The sequence below is a fragment of the Thalia democratica genome, chromosome 7, assembly GCF_965202585.1.
Source record: "Thalia democratica chromosome 7, ktThaDemo2.hap1.1, whole genome shotgun sequence".
Taxonomy (NCBI): Eukaryota; Metazoa; Chordata; class Thaliacea; order Salpida; family Salpidae; genus Thalia; species Thalia democratica.
In genome coordinates, this window is record NC_139171.1 from 42,593,866 (window position 1) to 42,616,878 (window position 23,013).

The 23,013-nt window shown below is 24.4% G+C and overlaps 1 protein-coding gene across 3 annotated transcripts in view; it reads right to left on the reverse strand.

The window, feature by feature from the left end:
• Positions 1-22,752, reverse strand: part of LOC145840224 (solute carrier family 12 member 4-like) — a 42,834-nt gene extending 20,082 nt beyond the window's left edge. For 2 of the 3 annotated variants that reach the window (XM_082947399.1, XM_082947401.1), the window contains exons 1-7: positions 22,507-22,752; positions 19,890-19,930; positions 4,503-4,552; positions 3,449-3,559; positions 2,717-2,866; positions 2,424-2,609; positions 2,065-2,306 (exon numbers count right to left, since the gene is read on the reverse strand). In XM_082947399.1, coding sequence (XP_082803525.1) covers positions 2,065-2,306; positions 2,424-2,609; positions 2,717-2,866; positions 3,449-3,559; positions 4,503-4,552; positions 19,890-19,930; positions 22,507-22,739 — 1,013 coding nt within the window. In that variant the 5' untranslated portion in view covers positions 22,740-22,752. Of the gene's footprint in view, positions 1-2,064; positions 2,307-2,423; positions 2,610-2,716; positions 2,867-3,448; positions 3,560-4,502; positions 4,553-8,779; positions 8,843-14,653; positions 15,199-19,889; positions 19,931-22,506 lie in introns of those variants that run through there. The other variant, XM_082947402.1, reaches the window with a different exon arrangement.
• Between the last annotated feature and the right edge of the window lie 261 nt (positions 22,753-23,013).

The following is a 23,013-nucleotide window of genomic DNA, read 5'->3' on the forward strand; positions in this document are numbered from 1 at the left end:
TTTAAATAAAATAACAATATTACAGTTCTGCACTCAAAATTTAAGAGGCATAGGTATAGTGGGTAGTCTCCCATTTTTCATTAAAGAATTGAACAGCTTATATTATATAAGAGAATTAACCATACATTATTATGTTTATTGATATTTAAGAAGATATTGTACAAAATTTTAACTTTCATTGCAATACCGGATTTAACCAAAAAGGATCATCAGTTAATCTTTTTTTTCAAAAATTAATTGATCAATTTATTGAATGATTGCTTTGTAATTGATAGTCGTACTGGGTGAGATACCTACACTGCAATAAATCTCCCACGTCTGATTATTAACTATAACGCGGATGAATGTGTTTTTTGTTAACATCTGACTGATTTTGTAATTCTACTTTTGCGCCAGAAATTACAATTTCAACGGTTAGCTTTACATAGTATACACACCATTTGCATTAAATACTCGTACTAACTTGTGGATAATCTTTGAAAATAGCATTTTCTAAAACTTTTTTAACAGTTAAGCATCTTATTTGTTTTTTAGTAACTGTTATTCTAGTAATATATGTATAAATAATTTAATTACAACTGCTTTGGTTAAAATACACCATTTTATTAGATTAAGTAGTTAATATATTTTTCGCTCTCTATCAAAAAAGAAATTAAACATGTGCTTTTGTGTTAAAACTTATAGTATATTTTATAATTTTTTGATATATCAAACTAAATAAGTTCTGTTTTGTTTAAATTCCTCAAAAAAGCAAATTTATTGAATTCTTTTTGTTTTGTCGTTAAAACTTAACTTAAGTTCTTAAGTTTTTATTAGATTAAATTAATATTTTTTAATTTTTATAAAAACGAGCATTACCTTATTTTCAAATTCTCTGCTGCTTAATCTTATTTAATAGTTTAGCATTTTCAAGATAAAAGCTAAAAATAGTTTTTTCCAAAATTTTATAAAAAATAACCTTAAGTATAGTCGGTTTGTAATAAATATTTTAAACGTTTTGTCTACTTATTCCAAGTTTAATAAAGTGCTTGTATGTTATATAAAATAAACATAATACTTAGTTGTAAATTTATGTTACAAAGCTGTCGTTATACTCACACTGAACATTTACTAGTGAGTATTATGTATTAGGGAGGTTATGTATTAGGGAGGTTATGAATAAGGGTAGTGAAAGTTGTCAAAAAATGAGATTTAATGACTCTAATAATCCTTAAAGCACAAGGTCACAAACTCTAGACAGGGCTTGTGGAAGTAAGTATCTGAACGAAGGATTTCAACCACTACACATTCCATATCTCAATAAAAAAAAATTATGAACTGATGGTTTACTCATTTGTTAGTATAAACTTTTAAGTATCCTAATTTAAAAAAATGTCAAACTTTTGCTTTTATCTATCTAGTAAAAAATTACAAGTTAAAAGCATGTTTAAATAGAATAAAAATTAATTTTGGTAACTACTATTTTTTTGTACAAAGAATTTTAGATTAAAATAAACCAAAAAAAGTTAACTGTATAAATTTAAATGGTCTAATTTTTGAAAAACTGGACTACATTTGTTCAGATCTTAGAAGCAATAACTTTTTAATATACTACATGATATCAGACTAAATCTAAAAAATTGTTAAGAAAAATTCTGAGTTTTTCTTTGTTTGAGTCTATTATACCAACTAAAAAACAACTTAATGAGTTGTACACATACGTGTTTTTTTTAATGTACAAAAACTTAAAGTGACTCATTTTTTTTTTGCCATAATGAAAACTTTTAAATCTTGTACTGAGGAATTAATTGGTTATTAAATTATCCTAATAAAACAAACAAACATATAAAAGTTTAATTTCTATTATTACTTATACAACAAAAAAAATTGGAATAAAATGAATATTTAATAAGATATCAAAAGTAGACTAATTTAGTGAAAAATATTCAACAAACAAATGCTAAATTACTGACTTAAAAAAAAACATATGCTTTTTGTAATAAAGCACAAAAACTAAATATATACTTATAAAGTAATTACTCTAAGAAAACAAATTATAAATTTAAAATTCATACTAAAACTTACTGTTGATCAGGAGGACTAATTGCTGTACTAAAAACTCCTATAAAAATTGACAATATAGAAATGACAACACAAGCTAAAAATATGGAAGCTAGTCTGTTGACATATTTCACTCCAAAAAACACTAAACTTGACATCAAAGCTAGGCATACCGTGCCATAAACTCGAAAATTGTTCAGTAAATTTGCTTTGTTTTCTGGTCCGTCTATATCGCCAAACAAGCGCATTTCTGGTGCTATATATGTCTGTTCATTAAAAAATTACGGAATTTATTATCGATTTAGTTGCTCTTTTTTTTGTTTGTTTTACAAGATTGCTCGTAATATGTAAAATATTTTCAAAAGTTGTTTTAAACTACTGACTATAAGAATTTCAACTGCTCCTAAAATATATAATGTCGAAGCATAAGTTGTCCCAAGATAAAACAAAACGCCTACTGCACCACCAAGTTCCGGTCCAAGTGCCCTAGATATCATAAAATACGACCCTCCAGCAGGAACAACACCGTTTGTAGCAACTGCACTCATCGATATAGCGGTCAACAAGGTCTAAAATTACATGTAAGCAATATTAATCTTATTAAGTGTTAATTGTTATGATACTTCTTATTTTATTGTTAATTTATAGTAACTAAATATTAACTAAATAAACTCACTGTGCAGCAACAGAGTACCACAATGCCTAACGAACTTAATATTCCAGCCATTCCAACAATCCAAGTGAGACGAATAAAAAGAATTACTCCTAAAATATTTTGTACGCACGGCAAATAAACTCCCATCAACGTTCCCATTTTGTTTGACGACTGCAAATTTTATATATACGTTGTAAATACTTATTCTTTTTAAATTTTAAAATAGATACAATAAAATGTCAAACCTTCTACAACATAATATAACTTCTCTAAAAAAAACATCTAAAAAATAAACAATTATATTTAGCTTTTGCACAAAACAAATAATGCTGTTACTTTTATAAAATTTATTTGAGAAAAGTTTACAAAAAGCTTAAGACTCAGTCTTTTTATCCGTCATTTAAAAAGTATTTTTTTTTTAATTCTTAACTAATTAATATTGTTTAGTAATTTCGAATAAGACTCTTCAAAAAAACATCTTAGTAAATTAAACTGAAATGAAAATAAATTAAGTATATTTTATAATCAAAATGTTAAAATTTTATAAATTATAAAATGACGTAATAATTAAGTGTAAAGTTAGAACTTAAAAAATAACTAAATGTTGAATCAAAAAAAAAACATTACTTTTAATTTAGTCATTAATATTTTCTAAAGGTATGAAGTCTATGTCTTTATATTTAAGTGTAATTTAACTTAGATACTTAGGTCTCTTAACATAACTTAATAATAAAGTTATAGAGTATAACTGACTTTATTAGGCTGACCATCAATAATAGCATCATCAGCTCTTACAGAAACACTGCTGTATCTTTCAAGCGCTTGTACAAAGGTTGATATGTGTGGCCTTTCTTTAATTTCTTCCTACAAAATTAATTTATAAAAGTCTGAGATAAAAAATATATTTTCTAGTACCACGAATTAAAAATAATATTGCTACTCAAATATCTTAAATTAAATTGTTAGAAATGGCAAGAACAAATACAAATTAATGATAACAAACTTATGTGCCGATAGTATATGAAAGATATAAGAACAAACACAATACACATATAATAAACAAGGTGGCCACTGTTTTTAAGAAATTTCTTCCAGAATTTTGAAACTTTTTTAGTTCGTTTTTAGAATAAAATTTAATCAAAGGTAAAAAACTGTTTTAAATAGTATAAAATATTGAAAAGATAATTTATTCCCATTTTTATTGTATTTTATAATAAACAAAATCTAAATAAAAAAATGCATATTTTACATGTTTCTATGAAACTATCAATATTATAGCTTTCAAAGCATTTAAAACTATTAATCAAATGATGACCAATTTCTAAACTACTATTTATCTTCTATATTTTAATTTTATTGAATAGCAGTTGAACAATTGTTCAACATTTGATTAAGAATTTGAAATGGTTTGAAAACTATAAAATGGATTATTTCAATATAATATCAATAGCACGTAATTATTTCCATTTAAAGGTTTCAAAAGTAATGTATATTTCGTAATTAATTTAAACTTTATTATTTTACATTTACTAGTTCAAAGTTCTATGTTTTTTAAAGACTTTAGTTTAAAATTTTAAGATATTTTTTGCCAAAATCTTCAAAGTCCAAGTTAAATGCCCACCATTAATAAAAAATAATCAGAAAATATAACTTAAATTTTTACACATACTTTTTAGTTTAATAAACCAATATTTAACCTAATTATAACTTGTCTAATTATACTTACAAAAATCGCCTTATTAATATAGTTAATTGCGCTATAAATATTATTATAATAATTAAAAGAAGAAAATTATTTAAAACTTACTTCAAACAAGTCCAAATTATCATTTCCTTTGGCCACTGAGTCTTTACTTTCTGCAAAAAAAAAAATTAAGAACTTATAGCTTAAAAAGCATATTAAAATACACCTATTATTTTTTATAGTAGTTTTAAAAAGCAGTTTCAAATCGAGTTTTGTCTTAACCTAATTGTGTATGTCAAATACTTTAAAAAAGATGCTAATATTTTATAAACTAAATTTAAAACAAAAACTCATACTTAGTTTAACATTTATAGAATAGTTCTGACTATAAATAACCTTTAAAAGGCTTTAAATATATAAGAAAAATAAAATCTAATTGTAGGTAACTGTTATAAAGTTTAGTACTTGTTAAGAAGGTAACAAAGTTTAAGATACACTTATGGTAGATTGTTGAATATCTAAGTGAGCAATAAACCAATTTAATTATTTAAGCAGTCAATCATATTTTAAGCATCTTTTAGTTTGAATTTCTGAACTGCATACAAATTTAAAAAAATATTTGACATAAAATTATTTTTTATTAACTTATCCTAGATTCTATTTCATTTATGTTTTTGTTCATGTTTCTACTTGCACATATAATAAAAAATGAATATATAGCACCCATTCACCAATAAAGCTTAAAAAAACAGTAGTTAATTTTGAGAGAAATTTAGTTCATAGCTTTTATAAGCTATATTTTATCAGCAAACTAAATTATCTAAACAAATTTGAATAAAAACACATCACTTACTTATTTCTAAAAAGCAAAAAAAACTAAATATTTAATAGGTGTCTTAAAGTATAGCAAACCATTTTTCAAATAAACGGTTTAAAAAGTAAAAAAAAAACTACTTAAATAATTAATAGAAATATGCAGAAATATCATAATAATTAGAAATAGTTTGATTATTTTCTATTCTAAACATTTTCGTGGTGATAAATATTAATCATTTATAATATAAAACTTTTTCTTTTTTTTTATATTTAGAATACAGTATTTTTAAAAATAAAATACCTCTGAATAAACTAATATCGGTTTTCATCAAGGGGCATTATATAGTTAAGGAATAAAAAAGTTAATGCAGAACTAACTAGTAAAAGGGTAACATCTAAATAGAGGCGATCAACATTTTTTAGTTTCTGCCAAGGGGACAACTATGAAGTCGATTATAAGAAAACCTAGGTTTTCTTTTTACAATTTAAGTAACTTTTTTGAGCTAGGTAATATAACTTATTTATTAACAAATCATTTAAAGTACTATTAATATATATGGTATAATCATGAAATTTCTTCTATACACTACACATATATGGTATTTACTTTTGAAATTTCTCAATAGCCAAAATGTATTATTTACTAACAAAAGCTACAATAATATAAATGTTTTATTAATAATATTGATTAGAACGCGACTTTTTATAGCTTAATAAAAAAATAAGTGAGGGAGTGAAACTTTAGCTTACAGTATTGGAGGAATAGATTAAGTAGAAAATCAAAGTAATTTTTAACAGTACTGTTAATATTTGATAATACTATTCTTATACAAATTTTTTTAGCAACTTTATGGTCTTTACAGTTAGTAGACTAAATTTCAAGTTACTAAAAATTGTATAGTTATTACTATTAAATATAGTTGGTAATAATAATCATAGTAGGTTTTTTAAAATTGAAGCATATTTCAAGAAGCCGCTAAATTCAATTTATAGTCTTATTGTACGAAAAAGTTGTGACGATTTTAAACTAATAAAAATGAATAATATAACAAGACCATAAAATAAAAAGAGACAGATAATTAAAACCTATGTTCACGTTAAGCGAGTAGTATATTTGTTTTAGTTTAACTTAAACTTTTACAACAAAAGTTTTACTTGTTAAAATTTTAACTGAAGTTGTAGTACATACTTGAGAGTAGCACTTGATTTAAAACAATATTTAGAATAAAAGTTACGAGATATATATAACAAACAAAACTAAGTATCATATTTTTATAGTTATTTTGATGTTAATCAAACATAAATTCAACTTTTAAACACCTTAAAAACACATTGATTTATAACGTCAAAACTTTTGAATAAAAATCATTAAAATATTCAACTCTATTTATACATAGCATAGAATATGTCAAGTTTAAATTCTTAAATCAAGTCCAGCATAATGTGTTCATCACTATTTATAATTTAAGACACGCAACTAATTTAACCAACTATCAATTAAACATGTGTTAAACATAATTAAATATTATGCTTAAGATTTTTTAAAGAATATTAGACAATATCAACTCGTAAAACAGAGCACCACCCAAGAAAACAAGTTTATTAATTGATTAGAAAATATTTACTTAAATCAAATATTTGTAAAAAAGTTTTGTTTTGTAACAGTTTTATTTTTCTAATCGTATTGCTTACTAAAGAAAAAAATTTAAAATTAAAAGCATTTTACAACAGATTAGTTAAGATTCTTAAAACCTAAAACTACAATTCAAATTATCTGAAATTATTCTAAGATTTTTTATTAATAAATATTATATGGAAAAACAACAATTACAAGCATTTTTTGTTTATCCATGAACCTGCATAGTTTTGCTGTTACTAACAAAATAAACTCAACATGAGAATATTTCTGAATTTTATAAAATCATAAACATATGCGAATTCTATAATATATTTTAGTAAATATATATTTCAATATAGTTGTGAAATGAAATTCTTAGTGTATTAAAGTAATCTACTGAAAAACTATGTAAGCTTTTATGATAGCATTAAAGTAGGTGAAATTAATGAATTAAATATAAAGAAACTTATACACAAAACAAAGTCAAATACGTGGGAGGATAAACATAACAAATAAAACGAGGTCAAAAATGATGAGAAAAAAAAAAGAATTAAGCTCTTTAATAAATACAAAAGTATATACCTGTCTAATATTTATGACAAAGTCATCAACAATTTTTTAAATTTCTTATATTTACTTTAGTGATTTTTTGTCTAATATACTAAATAAAACGTTAACCAACTGCTTTTTTCATATTAGTAGTTTTAAAAACTAAGCTATTAAACATTTAATAATGCATTTAATAACTTGTATTGGTACATTACATATTTTTTTAGTAATTTATAAAACAAATAAAAATATTCAACAAATGATTGGAACAACATAAACTTAATAGGCCCATGTTCAACAAACTCCGTTAGCCTTCTTTTGTTTTAATGATTCAAATGATGGTTTTAAAATTTATTATGATCATTGTTGTATTAACTTTACAATAACATTTGTAACATATTTTTAAAAAGGTTTTGTAGTTATCAAATACATTACACAGTACTTTAATATAAAAAGTTTAAAACTTTATTGTGCATATATAACTAAAAATACTACGGCTAAAGTATATAAAAAATTTTAAATTTTTCTTATGAAATAACTACCAGTTTAAATTTTTTCAATCCAATTACTTAAAAAAACCTGCGAATTTATTTCAATTAAATTATATTAACAAGATTTATCACAACTTTAAGTCGACATATGTTTTACAAGCTCGTTGTTTTAAACAGTGAAGTTTAAATTCTTTAATTCGAAGTAAACTAAATTTAAACATTTTGAAAGCATGACAACTTACAAATAATTTTTATATACTATTTTTAGTTTACTAAACATACCCACAACTATTTTATAGATAAAACAGCTAAAGGATAGTATAAATTAAAAAGAAAAAATCAAAATTCAATTTTATTTTAATAAATTTCACTTAGTTTAAATTTAACACAATTTGTGTAATTTAAACTTTAATTTTTATTATTCAATACAACAAAAAATTAGTAGTCATATACTAAACAAGACTGATAAGCCAGCAAAACAACCTTTTAACGAGCAGTTATTTAAAACTTGTAATGTAATTCTAATATAAAATACTACTTCCAAAGTTGAAAAAAAAATTTAAGCTGTACTTTAATTGTACTTTTTTAAACATGCAGTTTGCTTTTAGAGCCAATAAAATCATATTAGTACACCATGCATTAAAATTAAATAGCAAATTTAAATACTAAACCATACAGAGCAAAATAAAAACTTTTGTTTGTATTTTTATAATCTTATTGCAACCAAATAAAAAACCAGTAAGACTAGAAATTAAAAAAAAACATAAGCACATTTTCCAAATAATACTAGGGACAAATGTTTATGATAACAAGCTTATTATCACCAATGAAACATATGCATTAAAATAAAAGCAAATTAGAAACTAAAACCAAACAAAACCCGCAGTAAAAGTGTCATACAACAATAGAAGATATAGTTAAGTTACCCCCAACTAAATAACTCTTTTCTATGTCATCTCCACTTCTTTTAACGAACGAAACTTTGAATCCTGCAAAAAAAAACATTGAGAGCAAAAGTTGTTATTAATCTTTCTAATTTAAGATTTAATTTACTAATCAGAATCAAATCTTATAAAAAGTAAAAATAATTATGCATTTAAACAAAAGATTTGAAATGTTAACCAAAATGCAATAAAAAGGTGAGATACAAGCTTTTGAATTTTTTTTACTTGTAATTATTTGAAGAAAGAAAAAAAAGGTTTAAAAAAGTTTAGTTTAATATAGCTTTTAAATGTGTGATTCAAAAGTACCATTTGCAATTTAAATGAATAAACATTACTCATTATTTTTTTATTTTAGACAAAATTTCTAGATATAGACTTTACGTCCTGATGAAGATATTAAACTTATTTAAAATTGTATAGGAAGTAACAGGGTTGCCACTGGATTTTGGAAAAAATTATTCAGGTTTTCAAAATTTCTTCAAGGTTTTTCAAAGTACACGTTTTTGGGTCTACACCTTTAGTTTAAAATTAAGTTTAAGGTAAAAAAAAACTGTATTAAATAGTATAGCAACATTGAAAAGATACTGTGAAGCTACTTTAAATTTGATTTTTAATAAAAAAAAAACTTTGATGATAATATTTTTTTTAGTATTTATGATAGATTTTTGTGTCAAATCGAAGTTTTATTATTTAACATTTGAAAAAATATTAAATTCAAGGTTTTTTAGTGATTTTTGTTCAAAATTCTAGGGTTTTTCCAGGATTCCAGGTTTTGTGGCAACCCTAAAAGTAAGGAATTTATAATTTTTAAGTTTAAAATTTTATGACGTAAACAAACGAGATTTTAATATTTGAATAAAAATACTAAATTTTAGCGTGATTAACGTAAACAAAAACCAAATTAGAAATTGCTAGTTAGTAAGTAGTGTTGCTTTACCACTTGAGTAATTTGAATTTTTACTCTATGCTTATGTTCCTCGATTATTATAGAATCCAGGCTGTACTGTACAGTACACTCTTCTTGCACCTTTTTAGAACGCTGAACATATACAAGAAACTCGTTCTAAATCTAAAACGATGCAAGATGAGTCAACTATACAGTCTGGAATTGACAATAATCAAAGAACAGAAGCCTAAGTTAAATACGGTTAATATACATCGCTAAATATTTTAAGTCGTCTATTTCAACTATTTGTTAAACAATTAAAGTATAGTTATCATTAAATTTAATTGTTAAGGCCACATCTTTTAAATACCTTAAATAGTTTTATAATGTTTATGTATAAATATTGAATAAGTTGTATAAATTACAGAGTTATGTTTATTGATATTTATTTGTTGTCTTAAAAGCATTAGCAATATTTAGGCTATCACAATTAAAGCTGAAATGTTTTTGCTATCATTCAATGAGCACAATACTGCACCGCACGACCATCAACAACATCTCTAAAAATAATCTACAACCTGTTTTGTCAAGTTAGAAATCATAAGGTAGACATAGTTGCAATAAACCGCTGTTTTAGTCTAAACAGGTGGGCTTAAGTATCTTAGCACTAAAATATCCATTTGTGAGTACAGTCAAATAAATTTTACAACTACATAGTTCAGATCTCCATGTAAAGTTATTATGGACAGTTTAAATGTGAAACTATAGTTTAGTTTAATCTGTAAACTTGTAGCAGTATTTTATCTTATTTATTTTATTGACGAATAGATAATCACTTTTAACGTTTAAAATTATAATTGCAACAAATTTATGGTAATAGATTATAATTAAATACCTATTTTAATAATTTGTAGTGTTTTGCTAGTAAACAGTGTTTGAAGAGGTTATACCAACAGATATCCTTAAAACACAGCAGCATGCATACATCGTAATTGAGTTAGAAAAAGAGAGTGTACCAGAGTAGTTACATAATTGAATTTAGAAGTATTGAAAAAATATCATCTGCAACAGATTCTAGTATGGAGTTGTCACTAATCCATTTACTACAGTTCAAATATGAGACACCTACTTTGCTTTAGCTGCAATACTTGAGACTATGACCACATTGTTTGTTCCTTCATATGGATTGGTAAGACCTCAATAATCTTATTTATAAAACTATATCAGTTATTTTATAAAAATGTATATTTTAAATAGAAAGTCATAGTCTAGGGTTTTACAAAATAGATCTTTCAAGACCTTTTCCTTAACTTTCAATTACTTGTGTAGCTCTTTTTACATACATTTACTAATATCTTATGAGTTAAATTGTGTTTTTAATTTGCTGGCCAAAAGTAGTTTTATTTCCTTTGCTGATAAAATCTAGGAAGAGATGTATAAAAATTTATCAAGTTATATAAACTATAGATATATTTAAAAAAACTTTAAAAACTCTATAAATTTATTTTTAACAAACTTTTAATTTTTATCAGCAAAGGAAATAAAACTACTTATAACCAGCAAATTAAAAACACAATTTAACTCATAAGATATTAGTAAATGTATGTAAAAAGAGCTATACAAGTAATTGAAAGTTACTCCTCTTAAAATACAATAAATTTTGAAGTATTTTATAGTCACTTAACTATTGTTTTTGTTAATTTTAGTTGTTTGAAAGTTAGATGGTAGATCGATTTTTGTACTGAATTTTGGTAATGCACAATATTACGTCATACTGTTTTTTTTGTATATTTTTTGCATCTATGTTTAGTAATGTATTTTTTATTCTAAATTAAACTGGCTGATGATTAAGGCTTCTAGTCTTATGAAATACGTGTACCAGTATTTTTAAAATCGTACTTTTCCAATAAATTATTTAAAAGCCCTTCAAGTGGGCTCAGTAGAAGGTGTTCAAGTTTGAATAATAACCTTATTTTATATATATATATATACATACATATATTAAAGGTTTTATACAAAGTTCTGATCGATAGTGCTACAAATCAAATTGGAGCTTAATATTTATAAATTATAGTTTTTATATAATTAAATAAATATATATACATATATATATATATAGAATTAAGTTATTTAACTTGATAAATCAATCGTTTACACGGAGCCCACCTTAAGGACTTTTTTAATAAAAAGGTTTATTTCAAGATGTAAAACTTGAAGGACTCGATTTTCGTGCTTATGCACTCATCAACTTCGAAACAAGTTCAAAATAAAGCACAAAACAAAACATACAAATGAAAGTTAAAAAATTTAGCATAAATAGATTATTAAGTACTTTTGAAACTATCAAAATCATGCAAAACGGCTTGTGAAAATATTAATTTACCAATCGACAATAAACTGGCAAAAATTCATAAAACTTCAGTGAATAACTATATATTTGGACAGATAATTAAAAGATATAAAAATAAAATTAAGATAAAAAGTTAAATAAAAATTAAAATTTAAATCATAATAAGACGAAATTAAAACTTGTTAAATTTTAAAAGCGATTTTTCTATATGTTTACAAGACGATATATATACATTTATATATATAAATTTATTAAAAAAATAGGATTTCAAAAATACTGGTACACGTGTTTCATAAGACTAGACGCCTAAATCTTCAGCCAGCTAAATTCAAAATAAAAAGCACTTTGCTAAACATAGAAGCAAAAGTTATACAAAAAAAATAAAAAACATTATGACGTAATATTGTGCATTACAAGAATTCAGTACAAAAATCGATCTACCATCTGACTTTCGAACAACTAAAATTAACAAAAACAACAGTTAAGTGACTATAAAATACTTCAAAATTTATTGTATCTAAAGAGGAGTTTTATCCTATTTCAACAAGAATATATGAATTCACTCCTCTTTTTCAACGCATACACAACGGCGGTTGATTTTTTTAAGCACAGCCTACAAACAGGGTTATTAACATCTGCTATTGGCTGTGCTCTTTTTATAACTTCCCAGGATATTTCAAAGTCACTGTTTTTGCGCTTAAGTTCGCAAACATACTTTGAAAGCTCAGTCTCCTTTTCATACACACACCACCTTTAAAAAAAATTTTATGAATCTAAACTGAGTCGAGCACAAGCCGACATAGAACCTCGTCTCAACGCCAGATTTAACTTTTGCCCTGTAAATGATGTTCTCCGAACGGCGGTTGACCTCTTTTAAACTATATGTGCAGCTACCAGCGCAATTCCATTGATTCTGGATTAGATTACTTTCATTTGATATCCTCTGATTGTGAATTATTGAACATTAATTATATAACAAAGAACAGTTTTATTTTATCAAGCCGTTTAGTATATGAGATATTTCTATCTCATATATTCCTCAGAAAAGCTAGTTTATAAATATGTTTTATATAAATTTAAAATTAAAAAATTTTACAAGTTTTATGACGTAGTAATAACAAAGGTTTTTGTGCAGTGAGCTAAGTTTTTAAATACGCTGAGTTTAGTTTTGACATATTTTTTTCTTTAATAAAACACTACGTTTTTAATTACAATTGTTTCACTGTTTTGTTAAACAGAACAGACCTTCAGTTTGTTTATATACATCTTAAGCATAAATCGAAATGTACATGAAATTTAGTAAAAACTTTAAGGATTGTTACGTCCCTAAATAAATCACTAAAAAATATAAGACACACTAAGTTAGTGTAAACGTTCGAGATTATTTAAAATAAAAGCTTGTAAAATGTTCACAACTACTAAAAAGTTCATTTCGTTTATTTAAAGCTAGCTTTGAGTTTAATTTTGAGATCTCGTGTATTTTAATATTGCAGGGAGTGCAGCCATGTGATGTTTCAAATTGAATTTGTTTGTTGTTAGTGCTAAAATTTCCCAGTTACTGCTAAAATATTTATTTATATCTTTCAATTCCCAAATATATTTTGAAACCGTAGTTTTTAGTCTGCATTACAGTTATTAAAAGGACATTTATGCCGTGTGTACCTAAACGATAAACTTAATGAGCCAACATACTGCTTATAGATAACATTTGTTAATAAACAATTGCCATCCACCATGCACAAGTACAAAATTTTCAACAGTTTTCTATTGAAAATTTTATGGTATGGATGCGTTTGGCCAAAATTTCGGCTAACAATTTCAAGGAACCGTTCACTGACTTTTGTCTCTACCGACAAATAAAATGGTGGCGTGAAATACAGGATAGTTTTCTTTTTCTTTATGGTTTTTCTCTCGTTACCAGCGTTATATTTCAAATCGTGCTTGTGACCTCCTTTAACTAACGCTTCCTGGTAGTGTTGTTTCGCTCTGTTAATGGAGCTCTTATTCTTAGATATAGTTGTCAACCTTTTGTTAATGGATTTAGGTACTTGGTTGACAACATATCGAGGGTGGTTTGATTGGACATTGACTTATGTCGCTTGGAAATTTGGTTTATGGTGCATAAGTGTCATTGCGAAGGTCTAGCTCTATATCCAAAAAAATCAGTTCTTACTAGATTGGGATCTTTAGTTACTTTTAAGCCTAATCTGTTAAACACCTTTCTGAGTCTTTGTTTTTACCCATAAATTTTTTTTTTCGTTCCTTGCTTTATTTGTTTGTTGTTTTTCTAGACATCTTTCATTTATTTTTATGTCAATTTTTGTAAGATTTAAACTATAACTGAAGTGCCCTACAGAGCTAAATATTGTTTAGTGTTTAGAAACTGTTTTAATAAAATATCTGTAAAATATATTAATACAAATTGTTCAATTGCATAGAAATTATTACATTTGTATAATTTTATAACACTTTACTTTTATATCTTGTACAAACTTTCAAGTTTTACACAAATGTTTTTTATTTTTTCCTTAAATAATTTTAACTAAAAAGTCATTATATTAGTCATAAAATTCAAGTTCGAAGAATAAAACAAATAGTAAATATTTATATTTCAACTCACGGCTTTTTTTAGTTTCTGAGTCATCAAGGTCTTCATAATCGTTTTTCTCGGTGATTTTTCTCAAGATTGCAGTTGCCATTTTATTCTGAACTGACTTTAAACTCCGTTTTATCAAAACTTAGTCAATGTGGTTTAAAAAAATAATCATGACAATTAAATATTATCACAACATAAATTGCTGATTAAAATTAATGATTAAAGCTGTAAAACAAAAAAACACAGGTTAGATTTAATTTACATGAACAAACAAAATCATAAAAAGCATAGTTTTATAAACATAAAAACTTTCAAAAAAATATTATACAATTTCATAGTAACAGCACAGAGACTATAATTCAAGGCTAACAACTTTTAACAATGAAGTATTTCAGCTCATATCAAGCTATACACGTTACACGCGATAACTATTTTTTCATCAAAACTTTTTAGTCATGGTTGACTGGTTTACTTTTTGACAATTGCTCTTAAAAAATTCTATTTGATAAAAACTGTACTGTGATTAAGAAGAAAGTTTTTTGACTATGTATTATTTTGTTTAGAAGAACAAGCTCAATGTATCCTAATACTTAGTTATTTTATTAAGAAACTTAATTGACTGATAATTTAAAATATACACAACGAAATAACTTTGATCATTATAAAAATATACGCAGCTACTATTATTTACAGCAATGTTTCACAATAAATAAGATTACTAAACTATTGAATAACATTTTGAATCTTTAAACCAAGAAAACTCAGTAAAAACAGCAAAATTTGTTAAAACTAAACTTAAAAACTAATTAAACAACAACAGCTGTAATTTTGTTATCATATATATAAAGAACAATTTAATAATTACTCAAAAAATTAAGTTATAATTTAGCTCATTTAGTTATACACCTAAGTGTTATTTTTTTATTAATTTTATAAAGAACTAGCTTGACAGCTAAAAACGTAAGTATCTTTATAATATACAACAAGTTAAAGTTTTGTTTATATTCTACAGTTTAAGTAGTTTTGGTAAGTTAGATTTCAACCACATCTTACGTTTCTTGAACTAATATTAACGTTTTTATTTAAATTTTACCTCAAATTAAGAATTTTATGTATCACATCATAATTTATCAATAATTGCCTTAGATATATTATATATATATATTAATTTTTCTTAATCATTCAATTATTTTCTGTAAAGTAACTAAAAAGCTAAGAACCAAAGTAAATTTTAAAACTTAATTGTATAGACTAGTATATGTACTGTTAAATAGAATTACAACTAAATATTAAACAAATTTAAATTAAACATATAGATTGTGATCTACAGGGTTGCCACAGATCAAGCTGAGAAAAATTTCCTGACTTTTTACAAAAATTTTCTTGACTTTTTCAAATTTAACTCTTAATTTTAACTTATTTTAAAATACATAATCTAACACATGAAACTATATAAAGCTTTCAATCTAGTTGTAATACAGCTTAAAACAACAGTTTTTGTTGTTGAATTCAATCATCAAACTTCCATTACATCACTTAAACCTCCTGTGTGTGATTGATGTATTTGCACTAAACAGCTCTATCAGCAAAATACTTGTATTATTACCTTATAAACACAGCTTGTCTGAATAAAGACACAATGTTTTAGCATTTCCTAACATAAGTGTATCTAAATAAAACGAAACAACATATAAGGAGCTTTTACAATTAAAATACATAAAAAAGTAAATTATATATCTGTTGTATAAAATATTTCCTCTTATCATTAAGTATAAAACTTGGGTATACTATCAAAATCCACCCGCGTTCAAAATCCATCTGATCAATATCCACATCCGCGTTCAAAATCAATCCAATTTATTTTCTTTATTTTTTAGTTTATTCTTTTTTTTTTTTTTTTGAATTTTTCTTATTTAATTTTAATTTATTTTTCACTATCACTGTTACCCCCAACCCTTACTCTCGATCGGCAAACGGTTCTCGAATTTGACTGAGTGAATTTTGAACGCAGATGGATTTTGAACCTTTCCCAAAATTTGTAACAAATAAATATACTCTTATTTATTTCAAAAACTTAAGTTATTCTACAAAAAATACAAATAAGTAAACTTAATCATGACATATATCTCTCTTATAACTTATTTTACAAACTTAAATTTTACAAATTTAAACAACTTTGAAAAAATTAAAAAGGTAAAGTATACACATCAACTTGTTACATAAAATACTAAACTGCTTAGTTATAAAGAACTCAATTATTTACTTAAACAAAAAATAATTTGATTCTAAAATTATGCTTTTGTGTATATATCACAGTTTTACTATGAAGGTGTCCTTGCTACAGATCATCAATACTAAAAAGCTTACAAAAACTGCTTGTTCAAGTAGGGTAGCTGTTCAATATCTTAAAAGAAAAACTTTGCAGTTTTATAAAGGATAATTTATTAATTTTTTTCCGCATGAAGGCATTAGAAATTAAATGATTTTATAAATTTATATGAAAATTTTGCAATTTTAGTCTGACTTTAAAGGATTTTTAATTAACTTTTTACCATTTGAAGGCTTTGAAAAATAAGGAATTTGGTAAATTTAAACTGACAGAACCTGACTTTTTTTATAATTTAGTCAAATTTCCTGACCTTTATTCAAAAACCCCCATTTTTTGCTGACTTTTGTCATTTTTTTAGTTTTTCCTGAATTATCCTGACCTTGTGGCAACCCTGGATCTAGTGTGGAGACGATTTGATGTTTGATTACACGCTATGTACAATTTTTAAACATTTCATTACATAATATATAACTTTAAAATTTTCATAATTAGTAATTTGAACTATATGAGAAGCATATTTTAAATTGAGACTATAATTGTCATTTTATTTTCTAAAGGTTTTAACTTAAAATTCACATAGGGTTTTTTCATTGAACTTTAAAATTTACAGAATATTTATTATTATAACCATTGTTAATTTTACTTAAGTTATAAGAATAAAAACCTAATTAAGAGAAAAACTTAAAAAAATGGAAAAGTACTCTGACTCAAAACTCATTTGCTATTTATACATTATATATATTTGAAAACTGTAATGTCCATTCTTTTATATATACATAGATATGTTTGTATTTGACATGAAAAAAACCAAGTACAAAAAATATAAAAGTTGGACTTTAAAATATAATTGTCTTTTTAAGTTTTAACTAAAACATAAAACAGAACAATGTAAATACACAATTTTATTGATTAAAAGCATCTTAAAATTATCTGATTTACAACTTATGTAAAAACATAAAGCTATCTTGATCTGAACAGAGAAAATTTAACTCATAGTACATAACATAAGTGGCTAATGCAATAATCTTCGTTTATCAATAAAATATCTATATGTATTTTATTTGCAATTATTTCAACTATGACTAAAATAGACTTTATTTTAGACACATGTTTTTGATATCAATCTAATTCAAAAAAGTTTTAACTATAAACACTCTAAATAGAACAATATGGATAAAAAAACTCCAGATTCTAATACCCTAGCGTGATTAAAAGTGGTTAATTTAAAATACTCTAACTTTATTGCATTGTACTCGTTGTTATTTTTAAATAAAAATATCAGTGATACTGTTCACTATTTTAATTTGTGAAATACTAACTTAATAAGCATATATGTAATACTAAAAAATTACAAATAAAAGTAAAAATATAAAAAATAACTGGTATAAAAGTATAAGACGTAAATAAAATTGTTTTATTTTCAATAAAAGACAATTGGTACTTTTTAGCTTATAAACAAATTAGGTATAAAACTAAATTAATGCTTTTTGATAATTTTTTTTTCAATGTGCTCTTAAACTTATTTTTGGTAATCGGTAAATCTTATTACAAAGTTACCACTCTTAAAAGCAAAAAAAAAACAGTTTGAGTTACATTAAGCTAGCCTGAGTAAATGTTAAAAATTAAAATGTAGTAACAGCCAAAAACTAATAAAAACTCTGTTAGGCAAATAAAAATTTTCAAAAAAGATATAATAAAAATAAAAATGCTTAATATGTAAAAAAAATATCGCATTTTTTAAGAGGAAATAAAAGCCTGAATCATTTTTTGTTTATTAAAAAACCTCAGAAAACTAATAATCCAGATTTAAAAAAATACCAAACTAGCTTGAGTGGCCTGAGTATGTGGCAACCCTGTTTTCAAATAATTATACCATTAGTTAATATCTTTTTTTAATTCAATACGAAAAAAAAGTGTTTACTGGTAATGTTGGTTATGTTGAAGTAAATAGAACGTTTTTTGAATACAACATTCATGGCTCAAAAGTGTATACTCAACTTAAAAAGCATATTAAAGAAGTGTGTACAAAACAAGAAAATAATTGAATTCATCTTATAGTAATTATTTTTCTAAATTAAGAAAGTTAATTAATTAAATGAAATACAGATATCATTATAAAGTTCAACCACTTTCGATGGAAAATAAAACTTTACCAAAGTAATGGTTAATCACTGTCACAAACTTTCTTAAGAGTTGTAACTTAAGCATAATTTTTTTTCAACAAGTTATTTTATATTTTATAAACATATATTTTTATATAAAAAAGAACTTAGCAGTGTGATAGTTTAAACATTAGTTTATGGTATTAATTCTAGTTAAAAATATTTATTACAAATTCAGACATTAAAAGTTTCGTCGCTGAATGGATTATCAAAATGTAATTCTTATTCAACTAGAAATTTAAATAGTAATCTTTTTCTGTTTGTGTAAGAATCTAAGTTTGATAATCTATAACTCTGTTTAGCGGTTAAACTTAGTAACTGTCTGAATTTAGATAAATATTTCTAACATAACAATCTTCAGCTTGAATTGATTGCTTTGTAAAATCTGTTTTTACCATATATTTGGTTAATTCTAGTTGAATAGGAAGTTTTATAACTATTGATGATAAGACATGGAGAAACAGTATATATAATCTTTTAGTTAATTAAATATCTATTCGGCTAAATCTTCTTTTTTGAATTTATACTATGTACAACAGACAAAGAAAACTTTTAACTATTTTGAACAAAGTACAAATGATAAAATAGTTATCAATATATATTTTATTATCATACTTACTAATTATTACAGTTTTACATTTAAAGTTAAAACCTGTCTTGTATATATCAGGTTATTCATATCTACATTTTAAATCTTTGACTTCAAACTTTTTATTACAGAAATAAAAAATTAGCATTTTTCAAACATTTTTTATAAACACTTTCTTACCACGTGTTTCAGCTATACCTTCGTCTTTCAAAAGCTGAATTCTGTGTATAAAATGATTATAATTATAAAAATGTATTTTTTACAGTTTTACCTCTCTTTAATTGAATTATAAAAAAAGAGTTTTATAAAATATACAAGCAACTTACACAATTAACTTTTTTATACTAAACTTTCTGAACTAAAAATTATATTTTTTTATCTTAAACTTAATTAAATTAATTATCTTAAACATAAAGAGAGCTCGTGTAATTGAAGAGTATTCAACTACTTTGCCACAAAGTTAACAATGTTAGATTTGAAAATTATCTTCAAAACATTCAGGTAAGTACTAAACAAAATTCAAGCACACAAATTTAAGACAATATCATATTGCTACACATTAACTATTGATATTGTCTCAAACTTTGTGCTTCAATATTTCTAAAGTTAATTGTTACTTGCAAGTTCTGATGATCCTTTACAGGGAAAACATTATAAACTTAGTATTAATTTAGATGAATAAACTTAAACTAATTAATTTATTTAATATTAAAATTATAAAAAAATAATCAAAATATGCACATACTTAATTTTGTTTTGTTATGATAATAACAAAGAAGCTCTTAACAAGAAAATTTAGGTTCAAAAATATTTTTTAAACCAATATGGGGGGAAGGGGTCAAACTTTTTTACAAGAACTAACATTAGCTCTTATTTGAAAGTTCAAGGTATATATCTACTTTGAGATACAACTTGTTTTATAAAAAAAGTTTCTTATACAACTTTATACAAACGTATTTAATAATAAAGTTGTGATAACTTATTTTATCAGAATAAAAATGTATTAACAATCTATATATTCCTTCATTTAAAAACAATTTATTTCAAATTTTTAGGAAATGTTCTTTTCACAATTAAAAATATCATAAAACTATATGAAAAATTTTAAAGCAAAGATTCTTAACCACTACAAAAAAATATTTGACAACCCAAACCTCAAAAAGCAAGAAAAAACCTGCAACTGCAGGAACAAAAATGCCCATTAGATTATAACTGCTTAGCAAGCAACCTAATTTACCAAGTTATAACTAAAACAGGCTATGCAACAAAATTTGAGTAGCTGTCAAATTTGAACAAGGGTAGAAAATTGAACTAGGAGATAAAATTGTACACTTTTGCACAGGTTAAATTTTTTTTTATTTTTAATTTTTTTTTATTTAGTTATCATTGTCACCCCCAACTCTTAACCTCGGATTGTAACTTTTTTTTTATAGTTTCTTTTTTACTATCACTGTTACCCCTAACCCTTACCCTTGGTCAGTAGCTTTTTTTTTAATAAACTAATTATTTTTTGTTTATAACAATTTTTATTTCAAACATTATTCGCTATTAAAAAAATAAGAATAAAACACTCTCCTAGTTTTTTTGTAAGAGTTTAATACATATTTCATCAGAACCTAACATTAGAACAAAACATAAAATTATGAATAGTTTTTTTACTAAAAACACAAAAAGTTAAAAGTTACTAAGTAATTAACGCAATAAATAATCAGTGTAAAGCAATAATTAATCAAACTCAAATACTACTAACGGAAACAAAGTGGATAATTTAATTAAATAAAGTTATTTAAATAAATAGAGTAATTAAATAGGGTAAAGTTAACTAAATAGAGTAAGTTAACTAAATAAAGTAATTTAACTAAATAACTTGGGAGAGTGTTTTGTACTTAATTCATTTAATTAAAAGCTAATAATTGGAGTTTTAAAGAAATTGTATGCTAAGTCAACACTAGAGCCTTTTAATAATTTTATTAGTAATTTTCTTTTACTATCACTGTTAACCTTAACCCTTACCTTTGGTCAGTAACTTTTTTTTTCTTTTTGTTTTTTATTTTTATTTATCCTTAGGTTTTTTTTTCTGTTTTTTTTTTACTCTTGTGCAAAAATGTAACTTATGCAAAATTGCCTTCCAACAATTTTGTTCCCTTGTGCAAATTGGTCTTTGTGCAATTTTGTTCTTGTGCAATTTGGTTCCGTTACCACAAAATTTAATAAAGCACAAATAGTGCAACATTGGAATTAAAAGACACAACAAAAACCATAATTTAAAATGGGAGATACTTTGCAGAAGTAAAACTTTCTTTTTTCAAAAACTAAAAAAAATTCCTGCATTCAATCTATTTTAACTCTAATAATGGACTTTCAGTAAACATTTGAAGAAGGTTAGTTAAGAAATGAAGGAGAAGATAGATATTTTGTAAAACAGTCTCTTTTCTCATTTTTAGTTTGTGCCTTCCATTAGGAACGTATTGAGCACACCAATTTTTATTGCTTACATCTCAAAAATTACTTTGCTTTTTTAGCGGTTAAAAGTGTCTGATAGCTCAAACAAAACTCTATTAAATAAGATCAACTTGTAAAAATCAAGGTACAACCCCCTATGCCCTTAAATGTCTTAGCTCAAAAAACAATAGCAATAACCAACTATTTTATTTTAATGTTAAAGTACATAAATAAAAAAATTCTTTAACTGGTTAAACACTTACTTAAACTTTAGAAATAATAATTGATTTATTTATAACCGATTAGTATTTTTTATATATAGTGTAACAGTACATATATATATATAGAGACATACCTTGGGTCAATTGAATATTCATCTTTAGCTTGAGTTATAACAAACTTAACAGAATGCCCGGCACTCTTCTTTTCAACTGCACTTATTTCTTTGTCTTCAACTTTAAAGTTTTGAAACTCTGGAGACTCGTTAACAGTTCCATTAGTATTTTCTTCTATAGTTGAAAGCTCAGTTTCTCTTCCATGTTCTAACTGTAGTGGACTGCTGATACTACCTTTATGATTATCTGCCATTAATACAAAAATAAAATCTGAAATAATTACATTATAAATATTTTCAGTTGGTTAGAATGTAAAGACCAGTTTGTTGTGTTTGTAAAAGCAAAATTAAATAAATTCAAACAGTTATGCTTGGAGAAAAGTAAAAATAAAGGATACTTGTTAAAATTTCATTTGTATAGTTCTATTTAAATATTTTGTAATTAAGGAATTTAAAATCAACAGCAGTTTTTATGGTAGAAAAAAAACTATTAAGTTAAAAAAAATCCCAAAGCTTTATATAAAACAA